At 42.1% G+C, this 27,196-nt stretch overlaps 2 protein-coding genes across 2 annotated transcripts in view; both read left to right on the forward strand.

Annotated features, from left to right (window-relative positions):
• Positions 1-314: 314 nt before the first annotated feature.
• LOC143517701 (uncharacterized) lies at positions 315-8,898 on the forward strand. The gene is made up of 4 exons (XM_077010454.1): positions 315-1,176; positions 1,324-2,612; positions 2,763-2,897; positions 4,140-8,898. The coding sequence occupies exons 2-4, from the start codon at positions 2,225-2,227 to the stop codon at positions 4,397-4,399; spliced, it is 783 nt and encodes a 260-aa protein (XP_076866569.1). The 5' UTR covers positions 315-1,176; positions 1,324-2,224; the 3' UTR covers positions 4,400-8,898.
• A 20-nt stretch (positions 8,899-8,918) lies between these two features.
• LOC143516401 (IgGFc-binding protein-like) overlaps positions 8,919-27,196 on the forward strand; it is a 54,734-nt gene continuing 36,456 nt past the window's right edge. The window contains exons 1-14 of the mRNA XM_077007950.1: positions 8,919-9,031; positions 9,247-9,316; positions 9,419-9,445; positions 17,100-17,221; positions 17,357-17,635; positions 18,855-18,950; positions 22,810-22,963; positions 23,068-23,321; positions 23,439-23,585; positions 23,662-24,241; positions 24,347-24,930; positions 25,068-25,623; positions 25,726-26,324; positions 26,491-27,046. Coding sequence (XP_076864065.1) covers positions 9,256-9,316; positions 9,419-9,445; positions 17,100-17,221; positions 17,357-17,635; positions 18,855-18,950; positions 22,810-22,963; positions 23,068-23,321; positions 23,439-23,585; positions 23,662-24,241; positions 24,347-24,930; positions 25,068-25,623; positions 25,726-26,324; positions 26,491-27,046 — 4,015 coding nt within the window. The 5' untranslated portion in view covers positions 8,919-9,031; positions 9,247-9,255. The remainder of the gene's footprint in view (positions 9,032-9,246; positions 9,317-9,418; positions 9,446-17,099; positions 17,222-17,356; positions 17,636-18,854; positions 18,951-22,809; positions 22,964-23,067; positions 23,322-23,438; positions 23,586-23,661; positions 24,242-24,346; positions 24,931-25,067; positions 25,624-25,725; positions 26,325-26,490; positions 27,047-27,196) is intronic.

Consider the following 27,196-nt stretch of genomic DNA (forward strand, 5'->3'; position numbering starts at 1 on the left):
TGTTGCTACACGTACAAAATCAAATGGAATATGGTGATATTTATAATAATGATGAAATTCATGTTCAATAAATTAAGATCCATTGTGTGAGCATAATGTGTGCTGAGAGTGTACAAGCTCTATAGAGCTATAATGCTGCCTGACTTATTAAACTCTTTACTGAGCTCTTGGCATATACATTTACGGCATTTAGCAGACGCTCTTATCCAGAGCGACTTACAAAAGTGCTAAGTGTTTAGTCAGAATATGCATCTCTATCTAGTATAAACAGGTTTAAGTCCAAACTACTCAAGCTCAAGCACTGCCATAAACAGTTGCCAGTGCTGATACCTAGAAAGAAGACAACAAATATAAGATTAGACACATATAGGCACAAGTTTTCTGGTTAAACTGGACACGGTCACACTCACCCCACCTTACCTGCCCCGTCCCCAATCACCCTCTAACTGCAGTTTAAGCTGACGCATTCCTGCTTTCAGTGCTGCACGTTGCAGGTCGCCCTGCGTGTGGAGACGTGCTGTGTGTCTCTTCGAGCATGCTGGAGTTGAGTGTTTATGGAGATTAAAGTCCCCACAACACTCCTCTCACCCCCCTCCCTCTCACCTCTTCCTCTCACCCCTCTTCTCACCCCCCTCCCTCTCACCTCTTCCTCTTACCCTCTCCTCCCTTCTAGCATCACTTTTAATAATGTGGCTCTTTTGACCATTTAGGGGAAGCACCCAGTCACTAATACTATTTGCATGTTTTTTTTTTTTTTATTGTATACATTTTGATAATGTTACTACCATAAAGCTGTCCTGTTGCTTTGAGAGTGCATCGTGGAGAGTGAGCGTGTGTGTAACTCACCAGCACATACTGTACTTTAAGTATGTAAAATTTATTTGTAGAACACTTTCACAGACAAATGCCACAAAGTGCTTTACAATGCTTACACAACTCCACACAATAGCATAAAACATGATACAATGACAATACACTCTACACCTGCTGCCCAAAGGTCTGTTTGAAAACATGAGTCTTCGGTTTCTTTTAAGAGTCCAGAGAATCACTCCATCTTATAAGAAGTGGCAGAGTGTTCCACAATCTCAGAGCAATAAACTGAAATGCTCTGTCTCCATGAGTCTTTAAATGAGAGCGTGAGATAGACAGGGGTAAGTTTAGGTCACGCAATCTTAGGTGTTGTGCCGATACGTACAGAGACAGCAAATCAGCCCCATACACAAGAGCCTGTCCAGACAGTGCTGCGTAAGTTCAAACAAGAATTTTAAACTGGACTCAGGAGCGATACGACACCGTCCGACCTTGTCAGTAGACTTGCTGCAGTCTTCTGCGTTACCTACAAACTATATAGAGCCGACCTACTGAATAAGAAAAAGGAATGTTACAACAATTGATATGAGATTAAATAAACACATGTACAAGCATCTCCAACACTGGCTTTGCAACTATAGACTGTAAAAGTTGCCCATACTCGAATAGCATTAATACAGTAAATAAGCCTAGATAAACAGGGCACCTAACAGTTTTAAAAGGAAAATACTGCTGAATATCATCACCAAACAATTAAGAAGGAATAATAAAACAATTTATAATCTGCCCCAGCAGTAACATGTACACAGAAAACAACAATGGCCCCAAAACCGAACCTTGCGGAACCCCACACGTACAGTATGTGGGTGTGTTGGGGTCATAATGTGTAGTGGACTCCTGACACTCCTCCTGTGGTTCGTCATGTGGTTCGGCATGACACAGGTTAGGACACACACACAAAACAACACAAACACAGAAATTAATGTAATTTTATGTCATGTTATACAAAATCTCTGTCCTAGAGGAGACCATTCATTTCGCGTGACCGTGAGGGTTAAACGCCAGACCAAGGCCAGATTACACACCAGCCCTTTAAATGCTCCATGTCTTGGGTCCTATGTAAAGTGCTTGGAGTGTGCATGTTAACATATTCACACTCCTCTGCTGACAGACCCACAGAGCAGCTAAGCTATCATCTTCTTCATTGAGAAGGAACATGGTGATTTGGTGCAATTAACAGTAACGGGAGTACATAAACACTTTCCGTAGTTCTGGTGTGGGAATGCAGTGGAATATCCTTCACAGATTTAACCCATTCAATGTTCAAGTTGAAGTGTTTGTGGCACAGTTTATAACCATACCTGCAAAATCTTGCAGGTCTATTTCCTCCTAACTGTTGTCACTTCCTGTTCACATGCTCACTCTGCTATCTCCCTCTGTCTGTCTTTCCGACACCTTTACTGTGCTTCTCTCTGGGGAGCACCTCAGTGATTCATTCTTTCCTAAGTCAAAAAAAGAAGAAGTGAAATGTCCCTTTATTGCTGTTTTCTCTCTCTCTCTCTCTCTCTCTCTCTCTCTCTCTCTCTCTCTTTCTCTCTCCCTCTCTCTCACACACACACTATCATTGCTAACCCTGGCTAATTGTCTGGCGTGTGCCTCAGTGGGTCCTGACAGTGTTGGCAGTATTCGGAGTGTTACAGGTATGGGGAAGCAGTCGTGTTTGCCAGGATGGAAGTGGGACACTCTGGTGAGGGAGTGTGTTCTCGACAACAGCCTGCGGGGACCACAGCAGCCTATCACTGGTGAGGCCTCTAACTCCCACCGCTCCCTGCGTGAAATTCAGGTGAAATTCAAGTTTGTTTATGTGTGTGTGTTTGTGTGTGTGTGTATGTATTTATGTGTGTGTGTATGTATTTGTGTGTGTGTGTGTGTGTGTGTGTGTGTACGTACAGCGTACAGCCCCAGGCCTCCTGCGAGCTCCAGGCTTCATCCCTCTGTGTGGGTCTGTGTTGGGGTCATAATGTGTAGTGGACTCCTGGCACTCCTCCTGTGGTTCATCATTTACAGACGACACGGGCATGACACAGGTTAGGACACACACACACACACACACACACACACACACACACACACAGTGTTTGAGCTATGGGGTTAGACATATTTGTGTAATATATATGTAACCATGTGTAATAATAATATTTCAAGTCTCTTAATCCAACCCCAACCTTAATCTCAGTGACCAAACCAAAAAAAAAAAAAAAAGCAAAAAAAATAAATGTTCCCTGATTTTCCCCACATAATCTGGGTGTTATAGCAGAGGTGTCAATTCCAGGTTCAGAAAGTAAAAGTCCTCACCAGGATTTTACTCAAGCTTGCTAGATTTTCTAATTCATGCAATCCAGGTAAAATTAGTGGAATCAACGCAATCCAGGAAGCCTGAGCAAAATCCTGGTGAGGACTTTTACTTTCTGAACCTGGAATTGACACCTCTGTGTTATAGCCCAAATGCAAGTGTGTGTGCAGGTAATACAGGACACACGCGTTAATATGACCACAGATCTGCTGTGTGTTTGTTAGGGATCTGTGATTAGTGTTATCACAATGGAAAAGTCCGCAGACCCAAATATGGAACTCAGAAGCACTGAACCATAAAACCATGTCCTTCTTTGTGATTGCGTTGTGATGTCTGGGTGTGTAAAGGTGGGGCTAACTGGACGTACACACACACACACACACACACACACACACACACACACACACACACACACACACATTTAGATGAGTTTCTGTTCCTCTTTCAGGGAGGTCCTGAGGGACATCCCTCTCATTTAACCTTGTATGTTATATACACACACACACACAGAGTAAAAAGTAACCTTTACATTCTGACACCTTCTGGTCTGTTGTTACATGTCCACAGTAACATAGAGAGACATGTATGTTTTTGGTGAAGCTATAGTATTGTTAGCTGCCTCACTGAGACCACCATCTCTCATGAGGGTGTAATCCTTTCTTTGTTTACTTTAAATATATTTTATTAAGAGCAATATCTTCCAGTCTTGGTTATTGTGTCTCCAGCCTGGTCATTGGGTTGGCTACATCAGGGAACACATAGCTAGCATTCAGGAAGGCTAACTAGGATCCTATAGCTAGTTGTACAGTAGTGCTATCTGCTACTAAATTTATTAAAATGAATTAAGCCATAAAGCAAAGGAGTAGCAGGTACAGAAGGCTATTCATTACTTTACGTTTTGAATGGCTGGCCAGTAGATGGCAGTAGGGAGCAGAGCAGTGGGAAGCTAACTAGAAATGTGATGTTTGCTCTGCAGATAAGAGACGCTCAGACTGTCCAGATGGCTCTGAGCACAACAGGAACTTGCCTAGGTCTCCCTTGCTGTCAAGGAAACTAGAACTTCCTGTTTCTTGTCCCCACGTGAACGGCAGGCTACTGGAGGTGTCCGTCTGTGAAATGGACCAGGGGCGGGACATGTATACAGGAAGAGTGGAGCATGGAGTCCCTCTACCTGCTACCGAGCTGGGAGACTCCGCTCTTGTAACAACAAAAACAGTGCAGCTGGCTGAGGCCTAACTGTGTTTGGTACTTTGTTGCTACATAGGACAAACATTCCAGCAAGGAATATTATGTACATGGTAATATTAACCCACTCAGTCTATGGTAAATAAATCATTACAACAGATATTTAATATGAAATTACGATGACTCTAAAAGTCCATAATAGTCAGTAATGTGTGCATTGCTAAAGACTAAACTACATATTTCAAGATTACATATGTAATTAAACTATTCATATAATACATAAAAAGGATCCAGATATATCACAGAGGGACCCAGAGAGATCCAGAGAGACAGCACAGAGTCACAGAGGCCCCATGAAAACACAGCAACAAAGCAGACAATCAGGATAAAGCACAACATGGTAACTGGGTTACAACAGGGAAGAAACTACAGAATATTTCCCTTAACATGAGAAAGATCTTCTGCCTTCTGGAAGCACACCCCTCTAACTCACTTCTGGCAACACACCCCTCTAACTCACTTCTGGGAGAAACCTTAACATTAGTAAAAGAGCCCGACTGTCTCCAAAACGTTATCTTGAATGTAAGTTTACTAGTTATTAACTTTCAACTCAAACACTTATGATTCAGTTGGATTCATTATTTCATCTGGTGGAATTGTCATCATATACAGGTCATCAAGCACAGGTAACTGACACCAGTTAACACAGAGCTGTCATGACTTGAGCTGTCATCAATGATTGCCACCATGTTTGTTGCTATTTTGATTCTATGCTTGTTGTTTTAGGTGCATTTTTTAAGTGTGCAAACATATTGCAAAACATACATTTCCTAAGTTTCTTCTGGTAACTTTATTGCCAGATATACAGTATCTGTAGGTGATCCAAATAGCACTTCTTAATCGTTTCTTTTGTAGACCTCTGTATTTTTTTCTGTCTGATACACTATTATGATTTTCATTCAGTGGAATTGTTTAGAGATTTTAACACTTTTTTTTCTTGAAAATATAAATACTGTTGCTCAGTGTGTGTGTAGTGCTACGAGTCTTGCATAACAGGACAGATAACTCAGCATAACGCCATTAATTGAAGCTCTAAGGCCCCCATACTCAAATTGCACACCGCGATCTCAAGACGATGCTGGGGATTGCATTTATGGCAACAACAAACAGGTAGCAGACGCCCAAATGCATTCGAACCCCCCCGTAACCGGCCCCTTCAGTGATTGAAAAAATAAAATGTGGCCCGTCATTATTTCTATTTGAGTACCCCTGCTCTAAGGTATAGTAAACTAAAACTAAAACATGTTCGTACAAAAACTCTGTGTATTATGTACTTTCCCACTGTACATCTTCACGACGTGTTCAGGTTGGTAATACTACCTGTGGTAATGCTCCCTCTGGTGGTGCAAGAATGAACAGCATGTGTGTTAATCTATGCAGAGCTTTTGTCTGTCTTGTTTTTTTCTGGTCATATGTCACGTGCCACTGTTTCCTGTCATTTACTGTGAAAACTACGACACAGAACCCAAAATAAAAGCAGCGATGGTCTTGTATCCAACATGAAAAGACATACTTCAGATGCACAAGCAAAAACTGTAAAGTGACACTTTACAGAAACGACGATATCCAAAAAGGCCATCACGAAATTTCAAAGACAAAGAACAGCAAATGAAATGACAAAACACTGAGTTAGTTTACACTAAACACCTGAACACACTAATGAGGGGCCGGTTACACAGTACAGGGAGGGACTACAGCTGACAGACAGAGCACACACGTAAACTGAGTGACAGGTGGGGGCGGGGCTAAACGTGACGGGGACCCGACTAGGCATTGATTGCGAAAAGAATTACTGCAGTAGAGTTGTTAAGAGTACCCTATTCCACTGTTAGAAAAATGTCTCCACCTAAGTATTACATGTAATACAGATTTGCATGGCCTCATATGATCAGTTTTCAAATGGTAGCACTAAAGTAGTGAATGAATCATATCATGAGTTGCAGTAAAAATACAAACCCTTTTATTTAAAGTTTTTTTTCACACAACATCAAAACTGTAGGTTTATACAACTTATGTGAACCAGCTACACGTAATATTATAAATTGCACACCAGATTGTTAATAACAAATAAGCGGTATTTAGACATAAAGTAGACAGGGCTTTTGTCAATGGTGTATTGTACTGATAATTCCCAAATATATTACCTTTAATTAAATAACATAATATTTAAACAAAAAAAAAAAAAACGTGGTCAAATACTGGTGAGACGGTACCATCTCTTTTAATTTGATAAAAAGCGAATTATTTCATCATGTGTAGCTATTTGTATAAGTATGTAACTTCAGCTGAAGGTGCTGTAAAATATTGAAAATGGACCTTGAAAGTGCAATACAAGTGCTTGAATTCCACCTTGTAAAGGTGTATGAACCCTGCAACACAGCGCTGAGGAGCGGAACATGCAAAGTTACAAAAATCGAGAGGTGCACGAGCTCACCACAGCAGAGCCACCGCGATTGTGTAATTTTTGCCACTTTATGGGTGGTGCAGCAGATTGGTATGGAAGAGGATTAGGGCTACTATAAAAAAGGGGGGGCATTGGAAAAAAAGGCTTTAATCTCACAATTCTGACTTTTTTCTCAGAATTGTGGGTACTTGGAAAAAAGTCATAATTGGGAGATTAAATTCAGAATTGTGAGACTAAAGTCACAATTCTGAGAATAAAGTCAGAATTGTGAGAATAATGGTTAACTAACTATCTTAGGTTAACTATCCTAGCAACATCGAAAATTTGCACTTATGTCTTAGCTGATCTAGGAAAATTAATTAACTTAATCTAGGTGGGTTACGTCGAAAATGTGTAAACAGTGTTTAAAATGTGTATATTTTTCCCACAGATTATTCTTTTTAGCCATAACAAATGAACGGCTTGCGTTCTACCTTTAAACACTAATGGCTAACAGTTATTCTAGCTAGTATTAAGCTAGAATTTAATTAAAAAGTTAATTTCTTATCTCAGTGAATGATATCTCCAACGGACTAAAAAATTAACTTTCAGTCAGGCCAGGCGGGGGAACATTCTAGATTTTTGTTGGGTGCGGGGGCGCACAAGAGGAGGCAAAGCAATGGTTTATTCCATAAATCGGAAGCAGGTACATTAATTTTGTTGTTTTAACTTTATGTTAACATTTTGAATGAATTTAGTTATAATAACTGCTTCACAAGTATACAACTATATCAGCATGCAATTTATTTGTTTGTGTGCCAGATAAATATCCAGTTCTACCATAAAAGGTATAAAATTGTGTACTATGTAAAAATGTCTGTTTTGTAAATGGTATTTTAAAGTCTGTTTTTAAAATATTAGGCTCTTTTAAAAATCAGGCCCACGTGAGTCCCAACTATAACCCATCTGGGGCCAGGATTTATAACCCCAATGGTTACGAGCCCCAACCCCGGGCCTGGCTCCAGGGTGGGGCCCCGGCTGCGCCATACTGGGCGACGTCACTGATCTTTTATTGATGTTGTTGTTCATAGGGGGTCTTCGTGAACTGCTCTTAGTCTGACTTGTCACCTAGGACCTGTTTGCCATGGGAGATCCTACCAGGGGACGCAATGCCCCAGGCAACATAGCCCCCAGTATCATTCAAGCACGCAAACCCCTCCACCACTGTAAGGTGGCAGTTCAAGGAGGGGATATAAAAATTTTACATACATTTTTATATAATTAAAAAGAAGAAAAATATTGTATAATTAATGTATTTTTTCTGTAAAATTAAATACATGTTACAGTTGTGTTGTTCATTTACAGACAGTGTAATTTAACCTAATATTGTATACAATAAAAAAAAGAGAAAACTTGAAAAAATTACAGTTAATTTCTATACAAATTGGATTATTTTGTACAACAGTCGACTCTCACGAATGCTCTTGAGAAGAACTGTTATTCTTCAGTCTTGTTTTGGACTTTAGAGTCTCCAAATACGGTCCTTCCTTATTGTTGTGGGAATGGAGACCACCACTTGAGACACACTTTTTTGTAGACATACTGTATTTGCTTACAGATCATGGCATTGTACTGCATAGCACAGGTGATGCGTGGATGTGTGTGTACAGGAGGTAACTAATATCTGGGGAGGAGCCAGGTTGGAACTTTCCTCCTTATTTCTCATTCCTTTCATCAGTGTGTGGGTTTTATTTTACTATCTCACTATCTCTACTATTTCTTTTCATAACAATAGTTTTATTTTACCCTTAACCTACTTAAACAATTTACAAACCTCCCACCCTCCCGCGGGAGATGAAGCAGGTACAGTATTCTAGTGTCATTAAATCCTCCCTGATGATAAGACATTAGAAGCTCCAGGTTGTCTCTCTTTATGCTAAACTTGCTACCATAGGCTTCATATTTCTACCAGTTAATTTTTCTTTCATTAGATATTTCCCTCCATTTATCAAGCAAGGAAGTAAACTGCAGGGAGTGACATGAATCCATTATGCCTTATCAGGAAAACTTTTGAATACTTTTTGAATGTTTGAATATTCCTTAGAGGTTTATTCCTGACATGCCTAGACCTATGGTGACAGCAGCACAGTCCAGACCTGAATCAATACAAGAGGGGATAGCAGAGCTGCACCTGCACTCACAGGTCAGAGCTGCTGTGTCGTTCTGCGGTGGCTTCGGAGGTGAGAACCCAGTGCCCTTAACATCCATCCCTTCTTCAGATAGTTTTTCAATTTTTCATTTCTCAAACATATATGCATGGCCGCAAATGATTTTATGGTTGTCCTTTGATTAATACTGTTTTGACATTTGTTATGCCTGGATGCTCAGGAAACTTATACATCATATTCTACATTCAATGTATTTGTTTGATCTGAAATGTTAAATTTCTTGTCAGATTTGGGAGATGTTTGACACCATAAGGAGTCTGTTCCACCTGGGCGCAGTGCTCCTACTGCTGTTAAACGGTGAGCTCGCTACAAATAGGGGCCCAGAAGTGAGTTTTTTTTTTTCAGCTATTTGTAAACTAAGTTCTCTGTGTTAACATGGAACACATTTTTCTCTAACAGGAGGACTAATCAGAGGACAACAAACAGGTTAGATTTATGATTATACATATATATATATATATATATATATATATATATATATATATATATATATATATATATATATATATATATATATTATATCATGACACTGTGACCAAATTGAAATTGGTAAGATGGTATCTGGGGATTTGTAACATCAGGAAACAAGCAGTGAAATATCTTACTGCCTTCACGAACTAGTCCGCCTGACACTGAAGAGTTAAATCCCCATTTAAATTTATCTAATCCAGACAGCATTACAATTTATTCATTTTCTGTTGAATGAATATGGAAAGTGCCCCATCTCATTTCCTTCACAGCAAGGAATGGTACATTTCCATACACATAAATATTAAATAATCCATACTAGTGGTGGGCCGTTAACGGCGGTCGTTAATTTGATACTCTTATCGGGCGATATAAAAATTATTTTTTTACAAATATTTTTTAAAAAGATTTAATATTAATATTTAAAAATATATATTTACAGATATTACACTTTTTTTTTTTGTTTTTTGCCTACTTGTTTTTTTGTACCCATATGTTATTAGTTTTCAGGGTTATAGCACAACACAGATATACAAAACCGCAGAACACCTGGCAAAAAATAAAGATTGGTATTTACAGAAGATAAATGACAAAAACTGTTTAACCCTTAAGAAAACTTACCCCAAAATGAATAAGCAAAAAAAATAATAAAATAAATAATAATAATTTAAAAAAATAAATAAATAAAAATACAAAAGGTAGAATTCCAGTTACATGTCTATACTGCAGGTCATTGGACAAGCAGATACAACACAAATCTTATATTCCCCTCCATGGGGAGAATAGCTAAGAATATCTGGAACGTCATACCGGGAGGAAGTTCTGGTCATAAAGAACTGATAAAAAGGGTCCCCATGTCTCCTGAAAAGATTGAAGAACCCCAGATTTAAAAGAGCGCATTTTCTCAAGGTAATTGTATCGAATCACCTCATGGAGCCACTGGTTGTGAGTAGGTGGAGAAGATTGCTTCCATTTGAAGAGAATAGTACGTCTGGCAAGCAGTGTGGTAAAAGCCAGGACGCGTCTTTCAGAGACGAGCATATTAGAGGTTTGCGGAATTCCAAATACAGCTGTCAATGGGTTCGGGGGCAGAGGGGTGTTAAAAACTTGGCCTAGTGTATCAAATACTTCCGTCCAAAACAATCCAAGCTGAGGGCAAGACCAAAACATATGAGGATGGTCAGCAGGGGAGTTCTGAAAGAAAAAATATACAGCTGGAATATTTATTGATTTGAAAACAGCCTTTGATACACTGGATCATGAGATTTTACTAAATAAACTGATAAGGTATGGCATCAGGGGAGTGGCCTTAAATTGGATCCAAAGCTATTTAACGAAGAGACAACAGTTTGTGAAGATGGATGAAATTGAGTCAGGATATTTGGACGTTGCTTGTGAGGTTCCACAGGGGTCGGTATTGGGTCCCAAGCTGTTTATTTTGTATATAAATGATATATTTGAAGTTTCAAAGTCATTAAAACTAATTTTATTTGCAGATGATACTAATGTATTTTATTCTAGTGATAATTATGTTGACCTAATACAAAGTGTCAACAGTGAATTAAATAAATTAAAGGTATGGATGGATATTAATAAACTTTCTTTAAATTTAAATAAAACTAAAGCTGTATTCTTCGGGTTCAATAAGGAAAATTTAGATCAGGTTATAAATATAGATGGTGTTAGTATTGCTACTGTGTCAGAAGTCACATTTTTAGGAATAACCATAGACAGTAAACTAAGCTGGAAACCACACATCAAACACATACAAAGTAAAGTTTCTAAAAGTGTTTCAGTTATTAACAAGGTTAAATACTTTCTGAATTACAATTCATTGTATTTATTGTATTGTTCATTAGTATTGCCATACTTAATTTACTGTATAGAAATTTGGGGCAATAACTATAAAAGTTCTCTATATCCCCTCTTTTTAATCCAGAAACGTGCTGTGAGAGTTATTCATAAAGTAGGATTTTATGATCACACTCATAAGTTGTTCCTACAGTCTAAATAAAAATTACTAAAACTACCTGATCTGGTGGATTTCTATACAGCACAGCTTCTATATAAAGCAAATAAAAATAGTTTGCCTACTAATATTCAAAAGCTTTTCACACAGAGAGAAAGGGCATATAACTTGAGGGGTAGTGGCAACTTTAAGATTCAGCCAGTAAGAACAAAGAGGAAAAGTTTGTGTGTGTCTGTGTGTGGGGTTAAGCTTTGGAACCAACTGGGGCAACAACTAAAGTAGTGTTCAAATATTCATTATTTTAAATCAAAATATAAAGAAACAGTTTGGTTGCAATACGTGGCAGCCAGTTAGGCAGTCATTGTTGGATTAAAAATAATAATAACAATAAAAATATTAATAATAATAATAATAATAATAATAATAATAAATATTGATGATGACGATAGGAGTGATGATGGTGATGGTAATAGTAATAGTGATGATAACCATTGTAGTTATTATATCGGTTATTGTTGTTATTGTTAGTAGAGTAATTCATATTGATATAACTATCTACATAGTAATGTGAAATGGACATATGTAATATGGAATAAATCTGGGATACTATGTATCTATAATGTTGTGTGGGTGATAGTGTTGTGGGTTGTGGATGGCAGCAAAAAGATGGATTCTGATTTGGGATGGACGGGGGGTGGGAATTAATAAGCATGGCTTCATCCCACTCCTTTCCAAGTTGTTGTATGTATGTTGATGTATGCGTAATGTATGCATATGTGTAACTGTAAAATATGAATATTTATATGTAATTGTAATATTGGATTGTAATTGTTGGCTTGGCTTGGAATAAATCAAATCAATCAATCAAAACCATTCTAATGAGAGCACCAACAGAATCATATGGACAAAGGCTTTCAGAATATGGTTATTTAAATTTTCACTGTAACTTTTTGCATGAATAATCCTTTAGAAGGTAATCACGTGAAAACCTAAAAAATATGATTTAGTTATTAACAGAACATACTTGCCTCACGTTCAGAAAAGCGAGCAGGCCCACCTTTCTTGGAAGGGAATCCATCTTGCTGAAATGCTGACGTAATGCAGGAAACTGATGTAAATAAAACATAACCAATGGTCTGATTCTCCTTTATAGCATTTATTTTCCCTTAGTTAGCAGTTTGATACGAGGGATTAGCATTTATGCTAGCAGAATTTGAAACATCAAGTTACCTCAAACATTTTCCTCACAGGATCTTCAGTTAGCTTAACACTAGGACTACCACCACACTTTTTTTTGGCCTCCACCAGGGGGCAGTTGTTCTGGGGACATTTGCATCCCATTAGGCCACCCTTTGTTATGCACATGCAGCCACTTATAGGTAGACGGGGAGTGGGTGATGGTGTGAACTATGTGGATTCATTGACTCAGATGGAGAACAAAAAACCCTGGCCTCCCCTTGGGGAGACTGAGGGAGATTGTATGTGTGTGTATATAAGTGTGTAGGTGTATGTGTGGGTACATATATGAGTGTGTTGCACATATGGGAGGAATGTGTGTGGGTGTATATGTGTGTGAGGATGTATACACGTGTGTGTGTGTGTGGACACCACATTTTAGGCTTTTGTAGTCGGTGATTGTGTAAGGCACCTCTTCCAGAGGACCATTTCTTCTGGACCTGCGTATTCCCACCCCACCTCCACCCCCCACACATACAAACACACACAGGCAGGCAGGTTACCCAGAAGTTGACGAGGTGGGCCTACTGTCATGGCCTCACCCGTCTCCTCACCACTGTCTGTCCCTCAGTTTTTACTGTATTTTAGACATTGAGGGCTTTTGAGGGGATGGTGTGGATGAACACTGACCAGTGGCTGACCATGAACACTGAACACTGACCCTCTTTTCTCTCCTCCTCTTTTCTCTGTATGGTCTCGTCTCAGACCTCGTTCCCAGCCTAGCTCTTGTAACCTTTCAGCCCTCTGTCTACCCGGCGTGACCCTGGACCGTCCTGACCTCGACTACAGCTCCTGTTATGTGTAGGCCATAACAGTCAGCTTAATTTGCCAGTTAGAATCACTATGGGGGGCATGTCCACTCACCTATCAGCACTTTTAGACTCTGGGGCTGCAGGAAACATTCTTGATGTCGATCTGGCCCGCCGGTTGAAAATCCCCACGACATCTGTCTGTCCTCCTCTGCGGGTTAACGCCCTGAATGGCCAACCTATTGGTGAGGGGCTCATTACTCAGTGTCCCGTTCCTGTTACGCTCCAAGTAGGAATATTCCATACCAAGAGTATACAGTTCTTTTCCTGCCATCACCCAGTAATCCTGTTGTCCTTGGGTTTCCCTGGCTGTTTCTGCATAACCCGACTATTTCCTGGAAGACTAGAGAAATCACACAATGGGGTTCTCGATGTCTGAAGGATTGTATGCACTTACCTCTCCGGTCCACATCCATAGAAAGCCCCGACTCTCCTCTCGAAGTTGCTTATCCTGAGCAATATCAGGAATATGCGGATGTTTTCAGTAAAGACAACGCCAGTCACCTGTCGCCACACAGACCATGGGATTGTGTGACAGAGCTACTGCCCGGGTCTCCTCTCCCACGTCGTACGAAACCTTACCCCTTGTCCCGTTCCAAGGACTTAGCAATGGAGCAGTACGTTGACGAGGCTCTTCAGAAGGGGTTCATCCATCCGTCCACATCGCCCGTAGCAGCGGGGTTTTTCTTTGTGGAGAAAAAAGGGGGAAGACTGCGTCCTTGCATAGACTATCGCTCTCTCAATGCAGTCACCTCTAAATTCGCTTATCCTCTTCCCTTCATCTCTGCGTCGCAGGAGTGTCTTAGAGGGGCATGCATCTTCACAAAGTTGGACTTGCGGAGTGCCTACAATCTGATTCGCATTCAAGAAAGGGACGAGTGGAAAACAGCTTTCGTCACTGCACGAGGACATTATGAATATCTTGTGATGCCGTAAGGACTAGCCAACAGCCCGTCAGTTTTCCAGGTGTTTATGGATGAGATATTCCGGGACATGATAAGGCAGTACGTCATTGTCCACATAGACAATATCCTTGTATATTCCTTGTCAGCTGCAGACCATGTCCGGCACATCTCCGCAGTGTTGGCCCATTTACAACAACATCACCTCTATGCCAAAGCAGAAAAATGCGAGTTTCACCAGACTTCCGTGACATTCCTGGGTTGTACTCTGTCCCTGGGGGGTATCTCCATGAACATGGACAAAGCGTCGGCCGGCCTGTGCCCCAGACAAGGAAGGAGCTACAGCGGTTCCTGGGTTTCACCAACTTTTACCGCTGCTTCATCAGAGACTTTGGTTCCGTGGCCACTCCGCTTACGAATCTCCTTTGGGGTGGGCAACACCTACGCCTTAACTGGACAACTGAAGCTGACCGGGCGTTTGCACTGCTCAAAAAAGCGTTCACCTCAGCACCCATCCTACATCTCCCTGATCCCCAAATACCTTTCGTGGTTGAGGTTGACGCCTCCGAGGTGGGAGTGGGAGCTGTCCTCTCTCAGCGTCAAGGAAACCCCCCTAAATTGGTCCCTTGTGCGTTTTACTCAAAAAAATTTGCAACCAGTGGAGCAGAATTATGATGTCGGTAATCGCAAACTCCTGGCAGTACAACTCGCCTTAGAACAGTGGAGACACTGGTTAGAGGGGGCTGAACATCCCATTATTGTTTAGACCATAAGAATTTAGAGTATCTCAAGGAAGCCAGGCGACTAAATCCTCGCCAGGCCAGGTGGGCATTATTGTTCTCCCATTTCCGCTTTTCTGTCTCCTATAGACCTGGTTTGAAGAATACAAAAGCTGATGCTCTCTCTTGCATCCATGATAAAGACCCCACAGACAAGGAACCGGAGTACATCTTACCCCGCACCTGTTTCCTAGCCGCTGTGTGTTGAAACCTGCAAGGCGAAATAGAAGAAGCGCCACGCACGGACCCAAGTCCAGACGACTGTCCGGCCGGGAAGCAGTATATCCCACTGTCGTTAAGAGGTCGTCTCTTGCAACTAGCACACGATACAGCTGGTACTGGTCACCCAGGGATTATGCGCACGGTCCATCTGTTATCAAGGCTTTACTGGTGGGCATCTCTGAAAGATGATGTCCGAGATTGCATATTAGCTTGTAGTGTCTGCGGGAAGAGTCGCACCCCTCGAACTCTCCCTGTGGGGAAACTGCTACCACTCTCTATTCTTCGCCGGCCCTGGACACACATCGTGATGGACTTCATCACTGACCTGCCGAGGTCCGAGGGTAATACTGTTATCCTAGTGGTAGTCGATAGATTTTCTAAGATGTGTCGCTTGATTCCATTCCCAAAGTTACCTACTGCCATGGAAACTGCCCAAGCAGTTTTTTCTTTCGTTTTCCGGGTCTTCGGGTTGCCAGAGGATATTGTGTCAGATCGAGGTGTTCAATTCACTTCACAACTGTGGAAACAATTCTGCAAATTACTCGGAATTGCCGTTAGTCTTACCTCCGGCTACCATACTCAGTCTAATGGGGGGGTGGAACGAGTAAATCAGGAGATAGGGAGGTTTTTGAGACAGTATTGCGTGTCTCAGACTGACTGGAGTAAATACTTACCCTGGGCGGAATATGCCCGAAATTCGCTGATGCATTCATCCTCCAAGATGACTCCCTTCCAATGTGTTTATGGATATCAACCAGCCTTCTTCCCCTGGGACAATAGTCCGTCAGACATACCGGGCATTGGACGACTGGTTCAAGAACAGTGCACGTACGTGGGAGCAAGCCCACATACACCTGCGGCGTGCACTGCACACACAGAGGCTCCATGCTGATCGTCGCCGGTTACCCACTCTGGTCTACTACCCTGGTCAGAGAGTGTGGTTGTCCACGCGTGACTTAAACCTGTGGTGGTTCTGTAAGAAGCTCAGCCCTAAGTACACCGGGCTTTTCAAGGTCTTACGTCAGGTCAACGCCGTGTCGTATGAATTGCAGCTGCCCCCTCTGTATCATGTCCACCCTGTTTTTCATGTCTCTCTGCTTAAGCCAGTGTTTTACAACCCCATGACTGCTACACCGTCGCTTGCCAAGCCACCTGAACCACTGGAACTCGACAGATGTCCCGCATACCTCATCCAGGACATCCTGGAGTCTCGTCGGCGCCGTGGTGGGCTTCAGTACCTCATTGAGTGGGAAGGTTATGGTCCCGAGGATAGGGCTTGGGTCCCTGCGAGGGACGTATTGGATCCCACGCTCTTTGCGGACTTTCACGCTGCCCATCCAAACTTCCCTGCTCCCCGTCGTCGTGGCTGCCACCCGTCAAATCGTGACCCTGGACCGTCCTGACCTCAACTACAGCACCTACACACCACACACACCCTGCGGAGTTATTCGTTTGTTTGAGTACTCTGTGTGCACTTCAAAAATAAAAACTACCTTATTCCACATTTGGATCCTTGTCTGCCTGGTTGGTTCATTACACAGCTAAAGAAAAATAAATGCTTAATGATAAAACAGCTTATATGCTCCTTGCGGTTTTGATTTCTTTACATTTCAGTAAGTAATTGCAGAAATATAGAAGAGCAGTTTATGGTGTTGGGTTGGTTTTGTGTTAACCACGGTGACTGTTATGATTCAGGGCCTTTTTATCCATTTGGAGCTGGAGACATAGTGAATAGCCAAACAGATGATGGAAGCTCACCTGCAGTCTCCATTCTACAACCCTTCATATTCTTTGGAAAAATTTACAATCAAATATTTGTGAGTCATTCTAACTACATTTTCTTTGTCATAAAACTGCACATTCTATGTCAGTTGGGCTTAGAACCTGAGACCTCTGACGCCTAAAAGACAATCAAACATTGATTTAGCCCATCCATCCATGTTTTTCCACAGGTTAACAATAATGGAGACGTAACCTTTGATCAGCCCTTCTCCAGTTTCACTCCCTCTCAGTTTCCTGCTCGTGGTGGACGAGACATCGTTGCTCCATTCTGGACAGACATTGATAATCGAGTAAAGGGTGTGATCTCCTATCAGCAGTACACCAGTGGCAGTGTTCTCACTCAGGCTACCCAGGACATCAACCTCTACTTCCCTCAGCTGAGATTCAGGGCAACGTGGGTTTTTGTTGCAACGTGGGACAGAGTGGCTTACTACCCCAACTCAGGCACGGTAAGATCCTCTCCACATACTTACCACTGAAACTGTTCTTGCATGAACACTAATGGTCCAGCATTAGTAAATTGGGCTCTTTGTCATACCATGAAATGAACGAAACTGAGCTTAGTCCCTTCAAAACAAACAAATCACACTGTGTATAAAGTTCTTCACAATCTAGTACAGTAGAAAGGAATGCCTTTTTCATACTTCTCTTTATTGGCCCTTTTCGCCCTGTTATTCTTACTGTTTCCCTCTTCTGCTTTTCTGCTATATCTTTCCTGGGACCCATGTTTTTTGTCTAAAACAGTACAAAAAACAACAAAAATACAGCAAAAGCTTGGAGCACAGCCTCAAAATGGTTTACAACACATTGAACCTCAACGCCAACTAGCGGCATGTGACCGAAGCATGAACTGTATTTTGTTTACAAAAGTGACATGAGTTGGGTCAGATTCCGAAGTTTTGTTCAAGCTCCGAAACAAAAGGTTCTTGAAATTTTGCATTGAACTCCAAATATGTTGAGTACTGAGTTCCGGGGTTCTACTGTACTAGTCTATAGTTCAGAACATTCTTAAATGTATGAGCATTTCCAAAAGCCGTTTGTAACTAATGTGCTATTTAAACGAATGAAGTATTTAAATGAATATAATATTTAAACTAATGGAGTTTTTAAACTAATAATAGTATTTAAACTAATGTGTAATTTGAAGAATATTTTGGCTCATTCATAGCTAAGTACTTCTTTACTTAATGTTCACATGCAATTCTACCTCAAAAAATATATAGGCTGCTAGAGGCAGTGTGTCCATGCTGTCAGTAAAGCATGGCTGAGCCATATAATAAAATGAGCCAATAAAGCATTGCTGAGCCATTCACGATATATGAATATATGAGCCATTCATGATATTTGAGCCATTCACAATGACATATGAACCATTCACTATGATTTTATGAGCCATTCACAATATATGAGCCATTCACAACAATATACAACTTATTTGAACTTGAAAGCTATTATTATGTACCCTACACACAATGGTACTAAAAATAAAAATTGGAATCAGCACTATCAACGTACAAATGAACATGTTTAAGATGTGGTAATATATCCTGCTTTAAAGAATATAAGAACTTCGGCTCTTGTGTGCATGGGCACTGCAAAAAGTGCAATGCTGATGTGACATAACAAAGTGTACATTTACTTGTCTATCACACATTTGATATTTTTCAGGAAACATCTTTCCAAGTCATCTTGATTTCAGATGGCAATCTCTCGCTCTTTCTGATAAATTATGGATCAATTGCTTTAAGAAACATAAATGTACAGGTAAGGACAATTTGATGAAAGAAATCATTAGCTTAATCTAGGGGATAAACTATAAAGCAAATATTATTGTCTGCTTTTAACATTATGAACTCTACTTTCTCAAATCAAGCAAAATAAAAAATCACATTAACTTTAAGTGGAACTGAGATTCTGGTTTTTGTAAACACAGGAGGAATATAAACAGTGGAACCAGCTACAACAATGTATTCCATACAATTGCAAAACACTAGTAAACACCAGCAAAACACTAGCAAAGCTTTTCTCACATTCCCCCTGAACACTAGTGTGCACAGAAGTGTTGCAATGAGCAGCTCTCCAAAATGCACACTGCTACATGTCTACAGTTTCTAGAGATCACATGGACATGGCTCTTGGAACAATATTTATGGATTGGTGAATCCAAAGTAGACATTTTTGTTTATTAGTTATGAGTACTATGAAAACACTGCACATCAAGCATCAAAACCTCATCCTTCCTGTGAAACATGGGGATAGTAGCATCATGGTTTGAGCCTGTTTTGCAGCATCTGGGCAATCTGGGAACAATTTCAATCTATACAAGCAAATTCTAACGGAAAGTGTCAGTCAGTCTGCCTGAGAGCTGAATCCCAAGAGAATGTGGGTCATGTGGCAAGACAATGACTCTAAGCACACAAGTCATTCTACCATAGAATGGGTAAAGAATTAAATTAAGGTTCTGGAACAGCCAAGTCATTCTGCCATAGAATGGATAAAGAATCCAATGGAATAATAATAATATTAATAATAATGATAAATTTTATTTAAAGCGCCTTTCATAAACACCCAAGGACACTGTACAGATAAAATGGGAGAAAGGTCAGATACAGCAGTAAATAATATAAAACAATTAAGAAATATTAAAAGCAGTCCGAAACAGAAGTGTTTTCAGTTCAGATTTGAAAGTCTTGAGTGTAGTGCAGGAATGCAGGGAAATGGGTAGCAAGTTCCAAAGCTTTGGGCCAACAACGCTGAAAGCTCGTTCACCAAACCCTTGTAGCCGGACTGGAGGTACAACCAAGAGGTGAGCATCAGTGGAACAGAGAGAACGTGCAGGACAGTAGCGTGAAACTAGCGAGGACAGGTAAGGGGGGGCCAGGTTCTGTACTGAACGGAAGACCAAGAGTAATGTCTTATACTGAATGTGGTATTGGATGGGTAGCCAGTGAAGTGATATCAGTTTTGGGGTGATGTGCTCAGATGCTTTAGACCGTGTCAGGACCCTGGCAGCAGAATTCTGCACATGCTGGAGCTTCTTGATTTTACTGGCCGGCAATCCGGCCAGCAGAGCATTGCAGTAGTCCAGTTGACTCGTAACAAAAGCATGCACAAGAGTTTCAGCCGCAGAGTCAGTGAGTGAAGGGCGGAGTTTAGCGATGTTTCTTAGATGGAAGAAAGCAGTTTTAGTAATGTTATTGATAATGTTGTGAGAGCTGAGTCCAAGATAACACCCAGATTACGGACAGTAGGTGATGTGAATGTAACAAATCCAGGAATTGAGATGGATGGTTGAACAAGTTTCCGAAGAGTGGGTGAGGAGGTAATGAGAATGGCCTCAGACTTGCTATTATTTAGATTGAGAAAGTTCTTTGCCATCCAGGAGTTGACATCATGGAGACAGCTGAGCAAGGATCCAGGAGGTTGTAGATCAGAGGGCTTGGAACAGACATAGATTTGGGTGTCGTCAACATAGCAGTGGAACTGGAGGCCATGCTGTCGAATGATATTACCAAGGGGGAGGAGGTAGATTATAAAAAGAAGTGGGCCAAGGACCGAGCCTTGAGGTACACCAGACGTTACAGCAGAGCAGGTGGATCTAAAACCGCTGAGGGAAACAAACTGCTGGCGGTCAGAGAGGTACGACTCAAACCATGATAGCACCGTATCAGATAGTCCAGTCCAGAGTTTCAGCCGGGTCAACAGTGTAGAGTGGCAAACTGTGTCGAATGCTGCGGTGAGGTCAAGTAGAACCTAGATGTTAACTAGTCCAGAATCGGCTGCTAATAGATGATCATTCATCACTCGGACTAAAGCAGTTTCAGTGCTGTGGTTACTCCTAAACCCAGACTGGAACTGCTCAAATAGATTATTAGATGATAGATAGTCCTTTAATTGAGTGGCAACCACACACTCAAGCAGCTTACTGAGAAAAGGGAGGTTGGATATGGGACGGTAATTACCGAGGTCCTCGGGAGCCAAACCAGGTTTCTTAAGGATAGGGGTGATGGCAGCCAATTTCAGTGAGGGGGGAACAATGCCAGAGGCGAGGGAAGCGTTAATAGTCCTGGTGAAGAGAGGACAGAGTGAGGGCAGACAATCTTTAACCAGGCATGTAGGCAGAGGATCCAAAACACAGAAGGTTGGTTTTGCGGACTTGATGTACATCGCTACTGTGGTGGTATCCACTGGAGTGAAAGTTGAAAAGCAACAGCTGACAGCTGGAGGACTTTGTTGAACAGGGTCAGAAGAGGAGTTTGTGAGGGCTATGCCAGCATGAATGTTCCTAATTTTCTCTTCAAAAAATGTCATGAATTTGCTACACAGCATTGATGATGGAGTGAGGGCAAAGTTATTAGCAAGCCTTAAAAGCTTGTTAACTGTGTAAAATAGCGCTTTGGGATTGCCATGACAGTCTCTGATGTTGGTGGAGTTATAAGCTGATTTAGCATTATTGAGGGCAGCTTTGTAAACAAGGAGATGGTCATTATAAGCATCTAGATGAACTGTTAGTCCAGACTTTTTGCTGAGGCGTTCAAGTTGTCGTCCTTTAGCTTTCATTAACCTCAGCTCAGGGGTGTACCAGGGGGCCGAGTGGTGAAAGGTGACTTGACTAGAACGCAGCGGCGCATGAAGATCCAGGGCGGACATAGCCGTATTGGTATAGTGGTTAGTAAGGACTTCAACAGAGGCCGGTGCTGGCGGGACAGGGACAGAGTCAATGGTATTCACGAGGTGAGAGGGACAGACATTCCTAATACTCCTGAAGGATATTTCTATTTATATTTTATAGACATATATATATATACAAACTTCTATTTTTTTATATTTCTATTTTAATCCAATAGAAATCTGAAGGTTCTGAAGTAAGCAGTTTGTGGGAGGAAATTCACCAACACAAATGTGTTTAAGCTCTTTTATGTGGAAGAATGAGCTCAATTGCTCCTTCCTCTAGTGCTGGATCAACAATCACCAGAAACGTTTAGGGGAAGTTACAGCTGCACAAGGAGCTCATACCAGACACTGAAAGCAAAGGTTCACAAACGTTTGCCACTTTGAGATATGTCATTTTGGATCAGTCAAATATTTTTGTTGCTTTATTTTGATTTGGTTGCCTTTGTTCTATATTGAAACCTGAAAGTTTAGGTAAAATTTGCACCAAAATATTTAGAAACTTCAAAAAGGTTCCCCTCTGTATAATAACGTCTGACAGATACAAGCTAGATGCTGAAGCACACTGGTGAAGCACACTAGTGAAGCAGAAGCACACTGGTGAAACTGAAGTACAATGCTGCCTCTATTTCGTTTTTAGCATCACCACAATTGAAACATTGAACGGAACATTTATTGTAATACCTTAACAACTATACATCACAGATGCCTATCATTAGATTTTTTAATGAAATGTGAAATCTATGAAATGCTATGTTTTGCACTGCTATAATTTCAGCAAACCACCAGGTGGCACTATTCTGGCATTTTCTTTCAGTACACCAATGCTTCTATTCTGTTTATCAGCACAATCAAGAAGAAGTCCTAAAAGCTTTCTGAGCAGTAGTTGGAACAGTGGTATTAATAGGAGCTTGTTGTTTGTTTGAATGAATGTCTGCTTGGGTATCACTAGGCAGGCTATGACACCAGTGACTCCAGAAACTATTTCTCCATTCCTGGGTCATTTGAAAACAACTACACAAGTTTCACAAACAGCACCAATGTTAATGTCAGAGGCAGATGGGCCTTCCGAGTAGATCAAGGATCACAAACATGTCTGTTTAACGGTAATGTCACTTCGAGTTGAAAACAGCACATACTACTAAAACCAATTTGGGTTTCATAGAAAGTCTGACTAACTTGGCTTCATTCCTTCCTTCATTTTCCCCAGGTCATACTGTGCTGCTAGACGCTGTCTTCTGGACAGATGCCTCTTGCCAGCAGAGGTGTACCTGCAGCAGCAGGGGTCTCCAGTGCAGTTCACAGCCCTGCACCTTCTCTCAAGTGTGCCGTCAGGCGGCTTTCCAGTACAGCTGCCAAAACATTCAGCGCCAAACCTGCACCATTTCTGGAGACCCCCACTACTACACCTTTGACAATCAGATCTTTCACTTTCAAGGGACCTGCACCTACGTCCTGTCTGAGGTTCAATTTTCCAAATTCTTTTATTTGATGACTGGATGAGACAAAAACATATTTAAGAAAATGGATTATGAAAGAGTCTTTCAAATGTTCACAATTTAACAACAATGTTCTGTACAGGTTTGTGGCAGAGGATTACCATATTATCGCATCGAAGGAAAGAATGACAATCGTGGTTCTACCCGTGTGTCATGGACACGCCTGGTCAGGGTATTTGTCTATAATGAACAGCTGGAACTGGAGAAAGGCCACCAATATCAGGCTGAGGTCAGCGGCGTGACATCACCCCAATGTACACTTTTGATTTTGGATATTTGTCTGATTTTTGCTGTTGTCTCTGAAGGTGAATGGGAGCTTTGCAGCAACACCTTTCAGCCTCCACAATGGCTCCATTCAAGTCTATCAGTCTGGTTTCTCTGTAGCCATCAGTACTGATTTTGGATTGGTTGTTACATATGATGCAAATCACTATGTGACCATCAGTGTACCTTACGGATACCAGAATGCCACTTGTGGCCTGTGTGGTAACTTCAATCACCGTCCAGAAGATGACTTCCGCACACCTTCAGGACAGATCTTGAGTTCAGATCAGGACTTTGCAAACTCTTGGAAAGTTCCAGAAGACACAGATCCTGCCTGCCTGAACACCCCGTGTTCAGGTTTGACCTGTGCAGACTGTACCGCAGCTCAGAACAGTCTTTACAGGAGCGCCACCTACTGTGGAATCCTGGCAAATACCAGTGGCCCTTTTGCTACTTGCCATTCAATGCTGGCACCCCAGACCTTCATAGAGAACTGTGTGTATGATCTTTGTGTGGGAGGAGGATACCAGCCAATCCTGTGCAAGGCACTCAACGTGTATGCTTCTCAGTGCCAACAGCAGGGCATTCAACTGGGTCAATGGAGGAGACCAGGATTATGTGGTGGGGCTCTTACCTCATTTCCCATAGATAATGAACAGGAGTACAAGATTGATTATCGTCGAGCTGATGATAATCCATAAACAATGTTTTTTCCTTTACTTGCAGAAATCCCATGTCCAGCTCACAGCCACTTGGAGATCCAGGGAACAAGTTGTCCCGCAACCTGCAGTAACCCTTCTGCACCTGTAAACTGCCCTTTACCAAACCAGGAGAGCTGCATCTGTGATGCAGGTTATGTCCTGAGTGCTGGAGAATGTGTTCCTCAAGCTAACTGTGGCTGCACTTTTGAAGGACTCTACTATGCTGAAGGCCAGTCTGTGGTACTGGGTGCAGATTGTGGAAGGCAGTGTGTTTGCAGCAGTAGAGTAATGAGCTGCCAGAATCACCAGTGTAATCAACAGGAGACATGTGGAATCTATGATGGAGTAAGGGGCTGCAGGCCCACCGGTTACTCCACATGTATGGTGGAAGGACTAGGCACATATCGCACCTTTGATGGAGTGACTTTCAGCTATGCAGGAGCTTGTGGACTCACACTCACTAGGATAATGCGGCCATCTCAGCTCCCGAACTTTGCAGTGACCGTGCAGAAATTGCCCAGAGGGCTGCAGGACTTTACCAGGGTGCTGAGGTTTGAGGCAGAGGGAACTCAGGTCTCTATTGAGATGGCAGAGGGAGGGAAAGCACAGGTAACATCACCTTTCATAGTGGTTGCCACAATTATTTCAATGTTTTCTTATAACTTCTGTAGACCAATGCTAACCATAGAATAATCACTGGAAAAAGTGCGTAGTGAACCAGTTTGTGACAACATTGTTTCTCCTAGGTGAATGGACAAGTGGTTGCTCTTCCTTTCATTGTTACCAGTGGTCGAATCCTTATCTACCACAGCAGCGTGAAAAGTATCATTGTGGAAACACCTTTTGGTGTAATTGTGCGAGCAGACTGGCCAAACCTAATCAGAATCACTGCACCCAGCACCTACAATGGCACACTTGGTGGCCTGTGTGGGAATCTGAACAGTAACCGTGCAGACGAGTTTTACAGCCCAGTCGGAATCTTGCTTAATAACTCACGAGAGTTTGGGGACAGCTGGAGAAATGGGCCCCTCTCGGGTTACTGTGTGGATTCAGCATACATCCAGTATTATCAGAATCACAGTCAGTTCACACAGAACTGCAGCATCATGGTGTCAGCGCATGGACCATTTGCTCAGTGTCACAGTAGTCTGGACCCTAGGCAATGGGTAGCAGATTGCACCTATTCATTGGAGCAGACAGGGGGAGCCAGAGAGGCCTTGTGCGAGGCCCTGAGAGGCTACTCTTTGCTCTGCCAGCAAAACAACATTGCTGTGGGAGAATGGAGAAATATCACAAACTGTGGTGCGTACTGTGACAATGCATAGTTAATTAAATTGTAGCTGTACCCACTTAATGAAGCACTTCTAACAGCTGAAAGCTAACCAGATCTTTTTGTTCTTACAGAGTTCCTCTGCCCTGCCAACAGCCACTATGAGCTGTGTGGTACCTCCTGCCCTGCTACCTGCCCTAGTCTATCTTTCCCTTTCCTGTGTAGCCAGCACTGCCAGGAAGGATGCCAGTGTAATAACGGGCTCTTGCTAAGTGGAGACCGCTGTGTGCCCCCCACGGGCTGTGGCTGTCTCCATGAAGGGCGTTACAGACAGGGGGGAGAGCATTTCTGGTATGGCGAACAGTGCCAGTCTCAGTGTGTTTGTGATGGGACCACAAGTTTAGTTCGCTGTGTCTCATCATCTTGCAGAGAAGAGGAATCCTGCAGGGTTGTAGGAGGAGAACTCGGCTGCCATCCTCAGCCCCATGCCACATGCTCTACTTCAGGGGACCCCCACTACACCTCTTTTGACGGGCGCAAATTTGACTTCCAGGGCACTTGCCGATACATTCTGGCAACTGTATGCAATGATAGTCAAGGACTACCGTATTTTCAGGTCTCAGCAAGAAATGAACCATGGAATAGACTCCCAGTTTCCATCACTGTTGACGTTTACGTCATTGTCTCAGGATACATGGTACACATCTCACGTAACATGCATGGCGCTGTCAAGGTAAGGAGGAATTATAGGTAGTACCTTGAACTAGTGTACCTTAAACATGAAATAAGAAATTGCCACAGGGAGACATTTACGAAAAAAAACTGTTTTTTATAGAATGGAAGCCCTGTTATACGTGGGGGACTGTTTTAAATACAAGATTGACTTTTGTCTTCATCAGGTTGATAATGAGACCAGGAACCTTCCTGTCCTTCTCGACTCTGGCCGAGTGTCCATTTACTCCAGTGGACTGACCACTTTCATTACAACTAACTTTGGCCTTAGTGTGAGTTACGATGGCTCTTGGGTGGCGCGGATCACTGTCCCAGGAAATTACAGTGGAGCCACCTGTGGTCTGTGTGGTAACTTCAACGGCCAGATGAGTGACGACTTCCTCACACGCTCAGGTGCACTGGAGACTTCAGCTTCCCAGTTCGGAGCCAGCTGGAGAGTTGAGAATGACACAGTGTGCAGTGATGGGTGTGGAGACTCATGTTCATCATGCCCAGACCAAACTAGGGCACAAACTCAGTGTGAGATCATCAGGGACAGACAGGGTCCCTTCAGCTTCTGCCAAGCCTACGTGGACCCTCAAGCCTACTTCAATGACTGCGTATTTGATGTTTGCCTCTCTGGGTACAGTAACGATGTACTGTGCCGTTCCATCCAGACCTATGTCAGTGCCTGTCATTCTGCCAATGCAACGGTCTATCCCTGGAGACAGAACTCCACCTGCCGTAAGTCACTTGAAACAAACCCATTTCAAAAGGTTAGTTGTCCTCACAGTATGGGAGAGATTATACTCATGTAATAGAAGTATATCTACTATTGCTCAGTAGAGAGATATAGTACACTGCACATCCTAATTCTTTGTCTTACATTGTCAG

The sequence above is a fragment of the Brachyhypopomus gauderio genome, chromosome 6 (genome assembly GCF_052324685.1).
Source record: "Brachyhypopomus gauderio isolate BG-103 chromosome 6, BGAUD_0.2, whole genome shotgun sequence".
NCBI lineage: Eukaryota > Metazoa > Chordata > Actinopteri > Gymnotiformes > Hypopomidae > Brachyhypopomus > Brachyhypopomus gauderio.